The sequence below is a fragment of the Coptis chinensis genome, chromosome 4 (genome assembly GCF_015680905.1).
Source record: "Coptis chinensis isolate HL-2020 chromosome 4, ASM1568090v1, whole genome shotgun sequence".
NCBI classification, from domain to species: domain Eukaryota; kingdom Viridiplantae; phylum Streptophyta; class Magnoliopsida; order Ranunculales; family Ranunculaceae; genus Coptis; species Coptis chinensis.
In genome coordinates this window covers 16649970-16668458 of record NC_141459.1, presented here as the reverse complement: position 1 = coordinate 16668458, position 18489 = coordinate 16649970, and the positions used below count along the sequence as shown (strand labels likewise).

The following is an 18489-nucleotide window of genomic DNA, read 5'->3' as shown; positions in this document are numbered from 1 at the left end:
GTTCAATTATGAGTTTTATTATTATTAGGGGTTAAATTTATAGTCGTATGACTTTGTTGAATAGAAAAAAAATATGATTTGTGGGGCTGTGGATAACCTTACAACATCATAACACTACTGTCTACTACACGTCTACACTATTACACCAAGCATCTAGTTATTTATACTTGTATGATTTCGTGTTTGTTTATTACATTAGAACTTGAACTCGAAGAATAAATTGAAAAAAACAAATGATTTTATGTAAGTCAATCTCTTTTCTTTGAAGTGTATGTATATATTAATGTATAGAACCAATTTATTAATAATGATCTACTATCTTATGTTACCATGTCACAACACAAAGCGCCAAAGAAAACTCTATTATCGTTTTTTAAGTGTAAAGCTGCTACATCGGAAAGTGATGAAACTCTTATGCCTAATCTTGATACTTCAAGAGTTGATGGCAATGAGCAACGTCCTTCAAAAGTCCAAAGGGTTGTGATAGAAGAAAGTGAACCTTCTCTTCAAGTCCAACCGGTCGTGATCAACGAAGTTGAGCATTCCCCTCAAGTACAAAGTGTTGTGCTTCAAGAAGTTGATGCGACTTCTTCATTTGAACAAGATCTGGGTTTACGTGTTTCAATTTACGAATACCCGGTTGAAGTTTGCAGTGCTGTTGAATGAAAAAGTTGCTAAATTAATAGGTGGGGCTCAGAGAAATGCCAAATATACCTCACCTAAAATTCAAAATTAACTTTTGAATATATATGCTGAAAAAGTGAGAAAGTGGATTCGTGAAGAAGTTAGTAATGCAAAATTTTGTATCATTGTCGATGAAGCACAAGATAGTTCAAACAAAGAACAAATGGCGATTGTCATAAGATTTGTTGATAGTGGTGGTTTTGTTAGAGAGCGGTTTTTGGGCATTGTCGACATGAAAAACACTTGTGCATTGACTTTAAAAGAAGCTATATCCAATGTCCTTGCTCGTCACAATTTGTTTGTTACAAATCTGAGAGGTCAGGGGTATGATGGTGCTAGCAATATGCGTGGTCAATGGAATGGATTGCAAACATTGTTTCTTAAGGAGTGTCCATATGCATACTATATGCATTGCTTTGGACATCGTCTACAACTTGCCTTAGTTGCGGCTTCTAAATATGTGTCAAATGTTTGGTTATTTTTCTCAAAGTTGGCTTCTATAGTTAATCTTCATGTTTCGCCAAAGCGTAAAATTGAGTTACAGGAGGCTCGACAAATTGAGATTGATAAGTTGGTAGCTAGTGGTGAAATCATTAGTGGAAGAGGAGCTAATCAAGTGTCCACCTTGCAACGAGCTGGAGATACTCGATGGGGTTCTCATTCTGAATTGGTTAGTAACTTGATAGAGTTGTTTGGTGCAACTTGTACAGTTCTTAAAAGTGTCATGGAGAATGGGTCAAGTAACTCTATGCGTGGGGAAGTTAAATGTGCTTTAATTGTAATGAGAAACTTTGAATTTGTCTTTCTCTTGCATTTATTGCACAAGATAATGGGAATCACTAATTTATTGTGTCAAGTTTTGCAAGAAAAGTCTCAAGACATCTTAAATACTATCAGTTTAGTCTCAAGTACAAAAACACTTCTTCAAGAACTAAGAGAATCAAGTTGGGGCACTTTCCTTAGAGATGTGATTTCATTTTGCGAAAGATATAACATTGATATGCTTAATATGGGTGCTCGTTACATGGCCGGTACAGGTCGTTCTTGTCAGCAGAGAGATTATATTACAGTTGAGCATCATTACCACTTCGATATTTTTAATGCTGTAATAGATTACCAGTTACTGGAGTTAAAGAATAGATTTTCCGATGAAGCAATGAAGCTTCCTTTTCTTAGCTCAGCTTTGGATCCAAGTGGTGCTTTTAAGTCTTTTGATATTTATGATATTTGCAAGCTCGCCGATTGTTTTTATTGTGAAGACTTTACTAAGCAGGAGATATATATTTTGAGAAGCCAACTGCAACATTACAAGATTGATGTGGTTAATCATGTTCTTTTTCAGAAAATATCTACAATCTCCGAATTATATCAAGGATTAGTTGAAACAAAAAAATCAAAACACTATTTTTTTTATTGATAGATTGATCGTTTTATCTTGACACTTCCTGTTTTCACGGCAACTACAGAACGAGCATTTTCAGCTATGAAAATCGTCAAAACACGACTTCGTAACAAGATGGGAGATGTATTTTTTGCCGATTGTATGACTATCTATATTGAACGAGAGTTTGCTGAAGAAGTCGATTTAGATAAGATAGTAGATGAATTTATTAAGAAGTCACGTAAGGCAAAATTTCGCTAGTGCGATACTTTGTACTTTGTTTAAATGTATTTGTTATAGTTGTCTAGGTTTGTAGTAGCGACACTCACTCTTTTGTCCATTTTGAGTGTTATAATGAAAATGACAACTCTTTTGCTTACAATGTTAGTTAATTATGATTTCAAATAGATATTCGTGTGGTTTCGTTTGATATAAGAAGTGGATGTAATGGTTTGATTTGATTGGTTCTCTTAAGAAAAAAATATCATAGAAATGAACTTCAAACTAGCCCCCTTGATATTACATCCTTGTTTCACCCCTGATTTTATTAAATAAACAAACTTGAGCTAAGCCCGAACTGCTCGGTCCAGTTTGGGCTCCGCTCAAATTCCACCCCTACTTACTGCGATTGGTACATAAAATACAAGATTACTCGTGCAACGAATGGATGGAATCATGGAAATAGATCATTCTACCATGATCACACGAAGTATACTGACAAGCCATAATTCGCATAGTCTTCACCAATGCATAAATAATGAACCTTCTCCTACAAATATCAATCTATTCGTTTGAATGTTATAAAGAACTTTGACATGGGATTATGCCATTATGGGAATATAGAATATAGCTGTCCAAATGGGTGAAGGCAGCATATAAGTTCTCAAGTCTTAATTACATTGATGGGTCGTCCAAACGTCTGGCGCTGTAATAGTAGTTTGAGCTCCGCTTGGGCTTAAGTTTAAGCCCCTTCATATACTGTGTACAGCGGAACGGACTCACTGGTTCGCCTAATAAATTCTTCTACCCCGTCGCAATTTATGCTCAAACCCCATGTCAGCTTTACCCATTATTGAAAGGAAATTCTGTTATATGACAAATTTTGTGGAAACAGAAAAATGTAGCACAAAAAATATAGAAAAGGAAAAAGATGATGGTGGTCTTATTAAAGACACCCATAGATAATATCATTTCCGGCTCGAAGAAAATTTAAAAGATTGTAAATTCATCTAATTTTTTGTTTCATCCGTCGGTTGTTCAAAAAACAGCAAAGTAAATTTCTAAAAACGAAAAAAAAATACAAAATAATTTAAAAAGTCTTCACAATAAAGGGGTACCACCACCAACACCAATACACCCTCTAAGATTATACCTTAGCATCACATTTCTGATCCAAAATACGTGTACCTTTTGACAATCTATTGACCTGCATATTACACTCAATAGCAATTTTCGTGCTCCACAATTTTATAAATCCAAGCTCCAACTTCATTGGAATGCTCACTGTTAGAGACAACGGGATGTTACGATTCTTCCCTAGACCGCTCACGCTCTTTTCGATTTCACTGGGCAACTTGGTGCTTGGTCCAGTGAGAACTAAATCAAAATCTTTCAATTCCTTACTGTCCTGGTGCAGTGATGCAGTCTCTCCTGCTGCAATTTCCTTCTTCTTATAGAAAAGTGAGGTACTACCACCTATCTGATAGTCAATACTCATTTGAGCATTTGGATTATCCGCTTTCAAGGTAATGTAGAACTCAAGGCGATTTTGACGTTTAGAATGCGTGTTTTTGACGATGACACGCTCAATCGAAAATGTCGGATTCTGTGGCCTTAGTACGAGGTAAAATATAGCTCCACAAATAATCAGTACAAGGGCGATCATTAAGGTTAAAAGGAAGCACTTCGTAAAACATGAAGAACAAAGGCGTCTTTCTTGAGTTGGCTTGCGGTAGCGCTCAGCAAGTATGGCATTCTCCGGGGGTGGAACACGATAAATTTGAACTCTAGGTACTTGAACGACATATGTTCCTGCTTGACTGTCATGTGTTGGTAGAAACTGTGATTCATTCCCTTCATCTAATTGGGGTTCATCTTTCACATACCTTCTAGGTAATGGTGCCAATGGGGGTTCATCGGTTGCATAGACTGAAGGTGAGGGGAATAATGGGGGTTCATATTTTGCTTTCGGGGGAGGGGAGACCCGCTCCTCCATGGAAAGATGGGGAGGGGTGATGAAGAAAGAAAAGAGGATGGCACTGGTATTGAGAAAAATAGGAAGTCCCTTGCATGGGAAGAGGTTGCATGGACAGGGGAGATGGGGTTCCTTGGCAGAGGGGGTTAGGAGAACAACTCATGTTTGGAGTCGAGACAACCTGGAGTCTACCAATCGCTCAATAAAGTCCCTATTCTTAGACACCTTTTACTTGGTCAAATAGTCTCCTAAGAACCTAATTAGACTTTTCAGAATAAGGCATGGAACAGGTCCACAGAACACTAAACCTGATTAGACTTTTCACAATGATGGAACGGGTTCATAGTTCAACAATCAATCGCCTTTCGTCTTCTTGTTTTTTCCTACTTTTTTTTTTAGAAACATGTTTCCTAGTGGATCAATAACATTCTATCCTTCTCTGTATGGATTGATTAGCAAGTGGCCTCAAATAATTTAATATTTTTATGAATGTCAAGCTCAATAACCGACCAAAATTGAGAAAAGCAAAATTGAGATAAGGAGAGATCACTCTCCTTGAATTAGAGCACACCTTGCTTATGACCGTTCAAAAGGACAGCTTATGGATGCAGACTAAAAGAAAATCTGACGAAGCAAACCTAAAAAATAAAGCGGGCCAACCCAAAAAACTAGGCAACAATGACTTGAAACTGTTCCACAAGTTCACTGTTTTAGTTTTGGTCTTTCACATCTTTGGCAACAATGGTAAGTTGGAAACTGATATTTTATCAACAATCATCCGAAATGATTACTTTTTGTTTATTTAGTGTTACGACCTTATTTAGACCCATAGATCCGAGATAGATGACTGGGGCATTGGGCCTCCAAGGTAACCCGGGTCTTTAATTAATGAGTATAGGATTAACTAGTATTATCTCCTACTAGATGAGCCAAATAGGCCCCCCCCCCAATAGATGGGGAAATTAGGATCTCCTCCCAACCTCACCCGATGGGGAAATTAGGGTCTACCCCAAGTAAAAAATAAAAAAAAAAAATTAATTTGGATTTACAATGTTTTTTTTTTTTTGTGTATTTGAAGAGGAGACCCTAATTTCCCGTCTAGTGGGGGAAATCCTAATTGACTCATCTAAACAAGATATTAGGTGAAAAAAGACCATATGGAAGAAATCGAAAATGTAAAATGATAAGAATGATGGACGGATGGATGGACATATAAGAATAAGAGAGAGGGCGCATGATAAAAAGAATGGAGAAAAGGAAACATAGGAAGAAGGTGAGGATCCAAAAGAGATTGAAATTGTGGGTCATAACATATAGTATCCTTACATGCGAAACAAATGGTGGTATAGATCCAATTCTTTTAGTTTTATGAAGAAGGAAATTAAAGTGGTTATCGAGATGGTGGTCTTCAATTTTTGTACAAGGATCAATATCAATATTTTTGTAGTAATCATTTTTGTGTAATGAAAGTAATAGTTGTATAGATAGTGTTGCATTCAAATTTAGTCGACTTTGTCTTTTTCATTTCGTCTTCTTCGTTATTTGCCACAACGATTTTCATTGGTCATGACAATGGCGTAGAATAGGATAGAAAAATGGAGATTGGAGCTGCCAAAGCAAATGAGAAAAGATGGAGGTAGGAGTTTCAGAAATAGAGAAGTTTCTCTTTTTACTACTATAGATGCCTCGTCAGACGTTTTAGTTTTATAAGCCACATGGGAATCTCAAGATAATACAAATCTCTATTTGAATTACAAATTGCGCACTAATTGAATGAGAGAATGATCTCCTTGAGAAATAAGAATCTTCTGATTTGCACAGCTGCACAATTTGATGAAAATGAATATTAATCTTTTTTTTTCGGTAAAGAAAATAAATATTAATCAGTACTACATTACTAGCTAGTTTTTTTAATAAAAATACAACCTATTACTTAACACAATTACTTATGAAAATAATGATAATAATAATAAATAAAAAACTTAACACAATAAACCTCTTTTTGGCGTTTATATGAAGGACAAGTACGTGATATCTTTTGTTAAAATACGAAAGAGAAAGACATTAAATCTTTGGGGTGCTCAATAACAGGATACAAAGGAGTATAGACCACTTCGGCTTGGGAACAAATTTATCAATAAAAGTTCTGTCATACTTATTTTGTTCTCTGATCGTCAATCATTTGCTTTGGCAACATTTAATAGCTGTTTTCGATCTGTATAATTGTTAATCATGCACTAGCTGTTTCTGTGGTATTCTTGTTTTGAGCCATCGCGGGTAAGGGTACACAATCTTCCGATGCAAAATGAAATTTAAAATTTGTTGAATGTGTGGCTGAATCACTGAACTTAGGTTATCCGTAGGTCTTTTATCTTTCCTCCCACAGCAGATGAAAACCAAGTCGATTTTCTACTAAAAAAAATTTAGATTATCCATATCACAATTTACACGACATGATTACAGATAAGATAGTAAGATGCACATTTTGGGATGCTCTCAATAATAATATATTGAAACATGTTAGCTCACGACATATATTGAATATTTAACTCATTCTTCTAACTCTTAAAACATAAAATTAAACGGCACGCTAAGAGCACGAAAACAACGGTCCTAGACAAGAAAACAAATAGGTTGTGTGGGTATAATAAATCAGCACTTCCAAAGCATCATCCATATGGAAAGAATAAGACCAAGGAAAACAAATTTTCCGAATCTTAGAATTGAATTTAGCTATAGAGCAAATGTGAAATGAGATTGATTCACAGGACTGGTATGTAGTTTGCTAGTTCCACAGCCAAATTCTTAACAGTGAAGATGCATATGCAGTGAAACCTTTGCAGCCAATGCCATTTATTCTTTTCATAAAAAATTATTGTCCTCTTTCTAGGATTTTTTTTTTCAGTAAACTATGTACCTAGTCCCATAGTTTGGGATTTTGGAATTATCGGAATTCCGACAAATTCAAAAACCGAAATTCATAATATTTTGATCCATATTATATTTAGAATTTTGACAAATTTCAAAATTATTAATATTTTGATTTTTTGAAAAACCAAAATATTAGGCGGAATTCCGATATTCCGTTCGGAATAATGAACATTGCCCTAGTCCTTTCATAGCCTCATTTCTTAGTTTAGCACAGCATAAGAATTAATTTTTGGTCGCGGTATTGACACTCCACTTTATGGAATTGGCACCCCTTTGACCAATTCAAAAGTACTGACACCCTTCTATTAATCACATAAAAAAATAATCACGGTAAGAAGTTGTCGCAATATCACACAATCCACGGCATCAGGTTGCCACGAGATCCCATATTCAACGGAAGGTGATTGTTGTGGGTCTTTTTTTATTTAATTTTTTTTTAATAGCCACTGTAAAAAAAGTTAATTGCCGCGAGATTGTTGTGTTCACTAAAATAGAGTTTTTATTTGTGTTAATTATCAACTTTTCTTTATTAATTTGATCACAAGTTTTTCTTATAGCATATGAAAATATTTGCTGCGATATAGCAAAATTATGCCTCGATTGCATATATTTTTTTGTCATGGTTTTGGTGTTGTTCTTGGAGTGTATAAATAAACTTTAAAAAATAAAATGAGGTATCCATATGTCGTGTGTGTTAAATACGCAAAATTTGAAGTGAAAAAAAAAAAAAAAAAAAAAAAAAAAAAAAAAAAAAAACACACAAAAACACAAAAAAATTGTTCCACAGCAACTCCCTACCGTGGGATATTGGATCTCGTGACAACCCGATTCCATGGATTGTGCGATCTCGCAGCAACCCGATACCGTAGAACTATCGAGCATGTGAGGTGTAAAAAGATATATAAAAAATAACTATTATTGTTTTACTTTTTGCCAAAGAGGTGCCAATCCCATAAAGTGAGGTGCGAGTACCGGCGTCCTTAATTTTCGACAATCAAACTCTCGTTCCAAAAGGCGTTGCATAATATAATTTCCTCATTATAAAACTCCACATAGATAAATATTGTACCGTCCAACGTGTAAAACTTTGGAGTCCACATTTGGCAAAAGCGTGGATCATCATCATCAAGGTCAGCAGTCAACTCTCATAAATTTTAATATCTTAAACTTTTTTTTTATCCCCTACTTAATGAAAAATATTTTGTTCACATATCTGAGCTTCACAGTGCTCACAGCAGCCACGGCACTTGTCCAAGAAAAATCAACAAAACATTAAAACACTCTCTTTCTCTCTCTCCTTCTTTTACCCACGTTTGGACGTTCCTTTCCCTTTCTCACTCTATTCCATTTACCTTAATGATTTACTTTCACACTATTTCCGACCAATCGAATTGAATTCCGGCCAACTACCCCTAATCTATTAAAATTGAAATAGTGTGAAAGTAGTGTATATTGTATATTGTATCGACCAAATCGAATTGAATTTATGAAATATTGTATATTGTATCGACCAAATATTTATACGGAAATGAAATATTGTATCGACCAAATATTTCTACGCACAATCTATTTGGGATGAACTTTTTCCCAATTTTTTTCACCAGCAAGTATTCTCCCACGCTCTCTTATACCAACAATATTTTCTACGCACAATCTATTTTGAAATTAGCTTTTCGCCAAAATTCTTTCAGTACAAATTACTATATGGTTCTATCTTTCAAGATACCGCGGTGCGCTGCACAAGTATCCTGAGTAAAAATTTCAAACGCCTGCGAAGGGAAGAAACAGAGCAAACATAACACATCCAATAGCACTGAAGTGAGACCATAAGCCAACCGAACGTGGTGCCCCTAAATTCAGAGAACCATTCCCAGTTCCTTTTGTGAGACCTGGAGCAATATCACGAGGTTCAGCGGTAGTCTGGGGGTACAACAGTGGAGTTTGGAGATTTTATTGGTGGAGAACTGGAGTCCTGGATATTATAACCTGACATTTGTAGAGAAATTCTCATGTCATGATTCCCAAAAACGTTGCATATTTAAGATAGCGGAGCACAAATGAAAAATATGCTAAGATACTCACAACTAGACTTCTCCCAACCCAAAACTAACTTCTCACGATCGAAGATTATATTGTAGGCAGTCATGAAGTTCTCTGCATGAAAAATTCGTCATGTGAGCTACTATGTATATAAACCACAAATACCAGAATAACATATCCTAAAGGCATCTAGACTTCCGATAATGCATCAGTTTGTGATGATAAAAAAACAGTTAATTCAAACAAAAATACTTACGTCCAATAATATTCACATCTGGACTCTTGACTGTTGGGCTGTTGGAACCGTCGAGCTTTGCTCCGGTGTCCGTATGCCACCCTCGACTCCTGAACCTGATGAAGAGGGCGATCGCAGGCCACCTACTGTAGCGCCTTCTAGGCCATGATCCGATGAAGAGGGCCGCCACCTACCTACAGACGCAGCCTTCGCCATGATCAAATAAAAGGGCCAAGGCCACCACCCATAGCGCGCGCTGGCTTCGTGCTCAAATTGCGCCCAAGCCCATTTTACTTCCCCTTTGTCTATGTACACATATATAAAGGAAATAGATTAGGGTTTTGAAGTAGAATTTTGAGAGATTCATTTCTAGGGATTGTGGGAGCTCTATCGAGCTAGGGTTTGAGTGAGGCCTCTTCTTATTGATTCTTGATCTCTTGTAAACTCTCCAATCTTTGTTATAAAGGAAACTCGGCTCTTGTGTGTGGATGTAGGTAACATTTACCGAACCACCTAAATCTTTGTGTCTCTTTGCATATTTACTTCCATTATTATTGTTGCTATGAATTGTGATGATACAGTAGTGGTTTTGCTTGGTTGAGGTTGTTGTGATAACTACCAAAGTCTTGGGTGGGTGATTTCCTTGGTGTGATCTCCAAGTTGAAATCATTTGGGATAGAAAGTAGCTAGATTGAGGTGTGACCTTCTAGTGAAATCTCCCAACAAGTGGTATCAGAGCTTCAGGACTGTGTCAGAGCTACAGGGTGTTTGAGGAAAGTTCTCTGAGAGGTACTCCACCGTAAGTTTTTTGATTCAGTAAAGTCATGACGACCGAAAAGGAAAGCTACAAGATAGAGAAGTTTGACAGAACAAACTTCGGCTATTGGAAGATGCAAATCGAGGACGTACTCTATCAAAAGGATTTGATGGAAACATTGATATGTGAGAAGCCCGATGAGATTCCGCAAGATAAATGGGATTTGCAAGATAGAAAGGCCTTGGCCACAATCCGATTGAGTCTTTCGAAGTCGGTAGCCTTCAATATTAAGACTGAGAAGACGGCGAAGTCTCTCATGGAGGCACTTACTACGATGTATGAACAACCCTCGACGCTTGAACAAAGTCTATTTGATCACCAAGCTATTTAGTATGAAAATGTTGGAGGGGACCTCCTTCATGATCACCTAAATGAATTCAACCAAACTAAGGACCAATTGGAGTCGGTTGAGATTACATTTAGTGATGAGGTGCTAGCTTTGGCGATACTTGGACAATTGCCTCCAAGTTGGAAGGCGACTATGGCGCTATTAGTGTTCGCTGGAATGACCAAGTTGAAGTTTGAGCACGTTGTTAGTATGGTACTAACCGAGGAAACCGGAGACGGGATTGTCCGTCATCTTGGGATCAACTTCGTGGTCGGCATCGAAAGCAATCGAAAGGGAAGGGAAGAAAGTCAAACAGAGTCGTAGTAAGAAAAGTGGAGGGGAGATCGAAATCTCAAGCCTCCCAATTGCAAAGCGTTGAACACAAACCTCGAGACATAAGTGAAGTGGTGTGCTATAATTGTGGTAGGCCCCGCCACTATAGCCCCAATTGCCCGCACCAAGAAACAACAACAACATTAATAAGAACAAGAAAAAGAATCAAGAAGCTAATGTTGTTGAGATGGTAGATGACGCTTTGATATGTTCGATGGAGCACAAGAAGGAGTCTTGGGTACTTGATTCCGCCAAGATCTTTCCATGCTACCTCACATCGAGAGTTCTTGAGAACTACAACGAAGGTGACCTTTGAACGGTCTTTCGGTGATGACCAACCTTGTGACATTGTAGGCAAAGGGTGGCGTGCATATCAAGATGAATGGCTCGTCATGGTTATTGAGGGACGCCGGACACGCCCGGATTGAGGAGGAAGAATTTGATTTTCGTGGGGCAATTGGCAAGTGAAGGATTTGTTACGATCTTTACCGGTGATACTTGGAAGGTCTCGAAGGGTTCATTGATTGTTGCAAATGGTAAGAAAGATGGTACTCTCTACATGACCGCACATGGTTGTGAGTCGATTTGCCGCGGGCACATGGCAAAGAGGATCCGAATGTTTGGCACGCAGAGACTTGGTCACATGAGTGAGAAAGGAATGAAAATCCTTCACTCTTCCGGTAAACTCCCAAAGTTACGGTCGATTTGAAATTGACTTCGTGGAGAACCGTGGTATTTGGAAAGCGAAGGGTGAGTTTTCGGAGAATGGGTCGACCTCAGAAAGCTAGAAGACTTGAGTTGATTCATACAGATGTCCGGGGCCGCCTAATGTCTCTTCACTTGGCGGAAAGTCATATTTTGTGACTTTCATTGATGACCATACTAGGAAGGTGTGGGTCTATTTCTTGAGACACAAGTCGAAGTATTTGAAGTGTTCAAGACTTGGAAGGCCATGGTTGAGAATGAGACAAGCTTGAAAGTAAAGAAGCCGGAGATCCGACAACGGTGGAGAGTATGAAGATTCGGGTTTTAAGAATCTTGATCTGTCTCGACATTGGCATCAAGATGGAAAAGACTTTGCCGGGGACACCTCGCCAGAATGGGGTTGCAGAGCGGATGAATAGAACAACGAGAGAGAGCTAGGTGTATCGTACACTAGCGAGGCTTGCCCAAGCAGCCTCGGGCAGAAAGTGTTAGCACAAGCCTTACCCGATCAAGAGAGGACCATCGGTGCCTTTGGATTTTAAGATTCCGGGAGGAAGTGTGTGGAGCGGGAAGGATGTGAACCTTTCCCATTTGAAGGTGTTTGGTTGTGTGTCCTATGTCCACATTAGTGACCAAGCTAGAAGCAAGCTTGATGCTAAGTCACTAAAGTGCACCTTCATTGGCTATGGCGGTGATGATTTTGGGTATCGCTTTTGGGATGATCAAAATCGGAAAATCATTAGTAGTAGAGATGTTGTGTTTAATGAGAAGGTGATGTACAAGGACAGAGATGAAGCACAAACCAAGGAATCGGGTACAGAGAGCGGCACAGAGTATGTTGAGTTGGAAGACTTCGATGTAAGTCGTGGTATAGTGGGAGCCCCACAGTCAGAGGATGACAGTAGTAGTGACTCAGAGAATAATGAGGATACTACACCACCGAAGTCCATCTCCACCTCGTGCCCCCAAGGAAGACATCCAGCCACATGTACCGAAGTTCGAGATATCCCCCTCCACCTATGTGAATTACTTGCTACTTACTGATGGTGGCGAGCCTCAATGCTATGATGAAGCATTGGAGGTGAGTGATGCAAGCAAGTGGGAGCTTGCTATGCAAGATGAGATGAAGTCCCTCATCTCTTGTGGCACGTGGGAGTTAGCCAAACTACCCATGGGCAAGAAGGCTCTACAGAACAAATGGGTGTTTAGAGTCAAAGAGGAACATGATGGTTCCCAGAGATACAAGGCAAGGCTAGTAGTCAAGGGTTTTCAGCAGAAAGCAGGCATTGACTTCACAGAGATATTCTCCCGTGGTGGTGAAACCGAATACTATTCGATCGGTGTTGAAAGTATTGTTGCAGCGGAAGATTTATATCTTGGCGGTTGGATGTTAAACCGCCTTCCTCCATGGTGACCTAGTTGAGGAAATTTATATGCAAAGAACCGGAGGGTTTCATCAAGAAGCGGTAAAGAGAATATGGTATGCAGGCTCAGAAAGAGCTTGTATGGTTTGAAACAAGCCCCTAGGCAGTGGTACAGGAAGTTTGATAACTTCATGCAAGGAAATGGCTACTATAAGTGCAACGCTGACCATTGTTGCTACTTCAAGAGGTTCGACTCCAGCCTACGTCATCCTGTTGCTATATGTTGATGATATGTTAGTATGAAGTTCGATATGTCGAAATTGGGAGATTGAAAGAGAAGTTAGCAAGTGAGTTCTCTATGAAGGACTTGGGTGCAAAAACAGATTCTAGGGATGAGGATCGAAGAGATAGGCGTAAAGGTATTCGAGTTGTCTCAGCCGAAAGTATATTGAGAAGGTATTGAAGAGGTTCAAGATGGGTAGTCGCGAAACCCGGTTTGCACACCTTTGGCGATTCACTTCAAGTTGTCCAAGGAACACTCTCCCAAGATCGTTGAGGAAAGAAACTTCATGGCTAAGGTACCATACCGCCATTGGAAGTCTTATGTATGCCATGGTTTGCACACGTCCGGATATAGCCCAAGCAGTAGGAGCTGTCAGTAGATTTATGTCTAATCCTGGCAAGCAACATTGGGAAGTCGTGAAGTGGATATTGAGATATCTGAGAGGTACTACAGGGAAATGTCTATGTTATGGAAGGGGTGTTGTGAACCTGCAAGGGTATGTGGATGCCGATTTTGCAGGAGAAGTAGATCGCAGAAGAAGCACTACCGGTTATGTCTTTTACGGTGGGTGCTACCGCGATGAAGTTGGATTTCTCGATTCATTTAAGATTGTTGCTTTGTCTACCACGTAAGCAGAGTATGTGGTCGAGGAGGCAAGCAAAGAGATGATCCGTTCTGTGGATTGATGGAAGAGCTTGGGATGAAGCAAAGAGAGAAGTGTGTTACATAGTGACGGTGAGTGCTATACATCTTGCCAAGAATTCCGCCTTTCATTCGGACCAAGCACATTGGTCTCCTCGGTATCATTTTATCCGATCTGTTGGAGGATGAGGTTTTGGCACTTGAGAAGATCCGAGGGAGTGAGAACCCGGGCGGATATGTTGACCAAGACCGTGCCTCATCGAGAAGTTGAAGTTGTGTTCAACCCGGTGGGTCTTCTTTGCTTGAAGACCATGATGGATGAGCCGAAAGTGTTTCTTTAGTATATTGGATTTGGATTGAGTTGTTACAATTGAGATGTGATGTGCATGAAGAATCTCGAAGGTTCCAAGTGGGAGATTGTTGGGTGTTGGAACCGCCGAAGCTTTTGCTCGGTGTGTCCGTATGCCACCCTCGACTCCTGAACCTGATGAAGAGGGCGATCAAGGCCACCTGTAGGCTGGCCTTCATGATCCGATGAAGAGGGGCCGCCATGATCAAATAAAGAGGGCAAGGCTCACCCATAAGCGCTCGCTTTCGTGCTCAATTGCGCCCAAGCCCATTTTACTTCCCCTTTGTCTATGTACACATATATAAAGGAAATAGATTAGGGTTTTGAAGTAGAATTTTGAGAGATTCATTTCTAGGGGATTGTGGGAGCTCTATTGAGCTAGGGTTTGAGTGAGGCCTCTTCTTATTGATTCTTGATCTCTTGTAAACTCTCCAATCTTTGTTATAAAGGAAACTCGGCTCTTGTGTGTGGATGTAGGTAACATTTACCGAACCACCTAAATCTTTGTGTCTCTTTGCATATTTACTTCCATTATTATTGTTGCTATGAATTGTGATGATACAGTAGTGGTTTTGCTTGGTTGAGGTTGTTGTGATAACTACCAAAGTCTTGGGTGGGTGATTTCCTTGGTGTGATCTCCAAGTTGAAATTATTTGGGATAGAAAGTAGCTAGATTGAGGTGTGACCTTCTAGATTAAGATTCCAGAGGAAGTGTGGAGATTGTTAGAGTGTGTGGACCGAAAGGAATAGTCCCACATTGAACAAGAAAGGAGTTCATCATGGGTTGATAAAGTGGGAAGATCACTAACTAGTACCGTGGCCTTTTAAGATAAAACCCCACACCCATGGCCAAGATGTGGCCCAAGCCCAATGGGTGGTTAAGTGGGGGACAATATCGGTACTAGTTATCCCAATGGGCGGAGGCCCAGGCCTGGCGGGTGTACCCAGGTCCTAACAACTGGTATCAGAGCCGATGGTTCGGCAGGGACAAAAAGGCACTGATCATGCAGAGAATCAGAGACAAAAATCATTCAAGCCGAAGCGCCGCAACTGAACTCAGTGGAGTTGCTTAACGGCGTGCCCTGATTACATCGAAGATTGGTGCCTCTGGATGTTGTAGAGATTCGAGAGGGTGTAACTCGAGTTGGATCTAGCAACATGGAATGATGTTCGAGGTGGAGTAGCAACATGGAATCCGAGGTGGGTTGAGGTTGAAAAAGCCCCCTCCCTTAGAGGCCCAGACACAGAGCTCTGGCATTGGATCGTGATCGACGATGAACGAATGTACTCCCTTGGAGTTCGGTCCAAGGTGGAGATTGTTAGAGTGTGTGGACCGAAAGGAATAGTCCCACATTGAACAAGAAAAGAGTTCATCATGGGTTGATAAAGTGGGAAGATCACTAACTAGTACCGAGGCCTTTTAAGATAAAACCCCACACCCATGGCCAAGATGTGGCCCAAGCCCAATGGGTGGTTAAGTGGGGGACAATATCGGTACTAGTTATCCCATGGGCGCGGAGGCCCAGGCCTGGCGGGTGTACCCAGGTCCTAACATTGACGACAGCCATACAATATTTTGCTCCACTCTGCAAATTGAGGGTAACAAATCATAATATAAAAGAAGAAAAGCATTACCGCATCAGATATGTCAATTATTGGATGGAAAACAAAAAACTGGCTCCCATCCTTCATGGTTAAAAGTCACATTGGGGACAAGAATGGTAGTTTCACCAGGACTGTAAAATTCAAAGTCAGCTATAATAACAAATTAACAATGGATGATGGACACAAACACTTGTAGAGATGAGAATTTAGAATTCAGATGTTGTTGTTGTTGTTTTTGAGAAGGCAAAGAAGTGGAGTCTTTGAGGGTAATGGCAATAAGAGGTTGCAATAAGTTATTCTTTATGTAGTTGGGGGTACCCAACACAAATAAACATATTTTTTTAGGACAATGACAAATTTGTAATATCTATATATTTTTTGGGTTCTGCCGAACACAAAATAGAAGGTGCCCATAGTGAGTTGGAGTCTATGGTTGGTAATTATAGTTCAACTAATTTCAGAATTTTGGGAATTCCGATAAATTCAAAAATTGAAATTTATTAAATTTCAACCCTTATCAGATTTGGAATTTCAAATGATTTCAGAATTTCAAATATTTCGACTCTATATTTGAAATTCCGGTTCTTTGAAAAATTGAAATTTTAGACGGGATTCTGAAGTTTCGTTCGGAATCACGAACTATGAGTTCAACCAATTGTTACGTAATGCTATTTGTAATTATAGTTCTTTTGATTTGTGGTTAAGAATGATTTGGTTGCTGCTTGTATAAGACATTCAAGTAGGTATTTGTTTTTTATGCTCAAATGCCTTGTTCTTCTTTTCCTGTTGTACTAAGCCGCCACCAATCACCCAATTATTAGACCATGCAGTTTCAGTATGCAAAAGAACTATAAGAGAATTTAATTGGTTGGTTTTCTAAAATTTACTAACCAACCTTTTGTATCAATACATATTTTCTTTTCTTTTTTGCAAAAATATCATTACATCTTTAAGTTATGCATTTCTAGGTGATAGATGTTGGAGTTATCATCCCTCACATGAGGAAGAAGGAGAAAATCAGTAAATATTTGCGTGAAGAGGTCTGACCGTGCGCGTGTTCAGATTGGGTTAAACTTAAGGCACTCCCGCGCCCTTGGTATTGGAAGTCACGAACAAGTTGTTGAGGGCGCGCGCACTCGGAATTGGTCTTGCCGAGAGCACGCCCGTGCCCATGCCTATATTTGCATTCTAATTCACTACAGTAACCACAAATTTGAAAGGGCAGTATATAAACATAAACATTATTTTGGAAAACCTAAGTCTTGCGTAGAAACCCAATTTTGAGAGCTATCAAAATTGAAAGAAAACATTTGCAGAGAGAAAAGCCTGTAAAGAGAGAGGAGTGACCTAGTAAAGTGGAGAGATTTGAGAGGAGTGATTGTAATCTTCCTTCCCACGTTATAAAAGGATTAGCTCTTGTGGAAGTAGGCACCATTGGTCTAACCACTGTATATCTTTGTGTTGTGGTATGCTTGTTCTTTTCTTTACATTATTATTTATTGTTGATAGTTGTTTAAAGAGTTGAGCATGCTAGCTAGGTTGTATTGAATAGAATTTGTCTGGAGTAGTAGTATTTTATAATACAAGTTATCTGTGTAGTGGAGATCGATTGTTATCGGTATTAACCGAACAATAGAAGTTACGTGCTACATAAGTTGCTTCAATTGTTTTCATGAATACTTAAGTGACTTTTGTTCCATTTTCCACATATAATTCTAAATGCAAGTCATCACAATGGTGTTGACAGTGGGATCTCTAAGTGAGGAGTCGAGTAAGGAATTGTTTCTCAGCTATCTTCTTACCAATGAGAATCATTGGTCTTGTAAGAAATTTCAGATAGCAAGATTTATTGGTCGGTCAAAATTCAATCGATCGGAAACATTAGGTGAAAAGAAAGAGGAAGAGAGAGAGAGAGAGGAGGGAACACAATAATGATACACTGACTTACTATTTTGACCTACTTAATCGACCTACTAATGATAACCATTGATTTACATAGAGATACGTGTCCGTGTGTATTGTAATGCAAATTCAAATAGTGAATCACAATAGTAAGTCTAAAAAATAGGTCCGTGTAGCACTACTCAAGGGTACACGGGTAAAACTGTAAAAGGAGGAGAGAGAAATTGATGCCTCTCCTCCTCTTACAGTACAACCCACTTAAATTGTTTGTTTTGTTTGGACAAGAATAGAAGATTGCCCCCGTATATTGTTGATCACACCCGCGTCTATTCACTAATCACCTCATCTCACGTTTTAATTTTTCAAGCAAGGGGTCTTTTTGATGCTAACAAAGATAACAACTATATATGATTAGAATTTGATATAACTTTCAATCTAATCAAATATTCATCATAATATGAAGTTTATAATTAATGAATAATGTAATGAGTTAATTTTGTGTAAATGGGTTATTGTTTTGTTTGATAAATTGAGTTCTTGGAAGTCGTTGAGCAAGTAATTGTCTTCTTTGGTGATTTTCATCAAGATTAGTAGTTATGTTTTATCAACCAAACATTGTATGGGTTATTGTTGTTGTTGAAGAATTAAACCCGTTTTCTATAAGAATAAAAAGTAAAAGCAAATGATGGAACGCCA

The 18489-nt window shown here is 38.9% G+C and overlaps 2 protein-coding genes and 1 long non-coding RNA gene across 3 annotated transcripts; 1 reads left to right on the top strand and 2 right to left on the bottom strand.

Moving 5' to 3' along the window:
* The first annotated feature begins 847 nt into the window (after positions 1–847).
* LOC147502208 (uncharacterized) lies at positions 848–2326 on the top strand. Its single transcript, XM_086604479.1, has 2 exons — positions 848–2005; positions 2105–2326. Exons 1-2 carry the CDS (start codon positions 848–850, stop codon positions 2324–2326), a joined length of 1380 nt encoding a protein of 459 aa, XP_086460605.1.
* A 937-nt stretch (positions 2327–3263) lies between these two features.
* On the bottom strand, positions 3264–4432 carry LOC147502207 (NDR1/HIN1-like protein 13). The gene has a single exon (XM_086603860.1). It carries the CDS (start codon positions 4278–4280, stop codon positions 3432–3434), a length of 849 nt encoding a protein of 282 aa, XP_086459986.1. The 5' UTR covers positions 4281–4432; the 3' UTR covers positions 3264–3431.
* A 4236-nt stretch (positions 4433–8668) lies between these two features.
* Positions 8669–16201, bottom strand: LOC147502206 (uncharacterized). The gene is made up of 4 exons (XR_015219947.1): positions 15840–16201; positions 9487–9511; positions 9273–9344; positions 8669–9176 (listed from the first exon to the last, which is right to left on the bottom strand). It is a non-coding gene; the product is annotated as an uncharacterized LOC147502206 (long non-coding RNA).
* Between the last annotated feature and the right edge of the window lie 2288 nt (positions 16202–18489).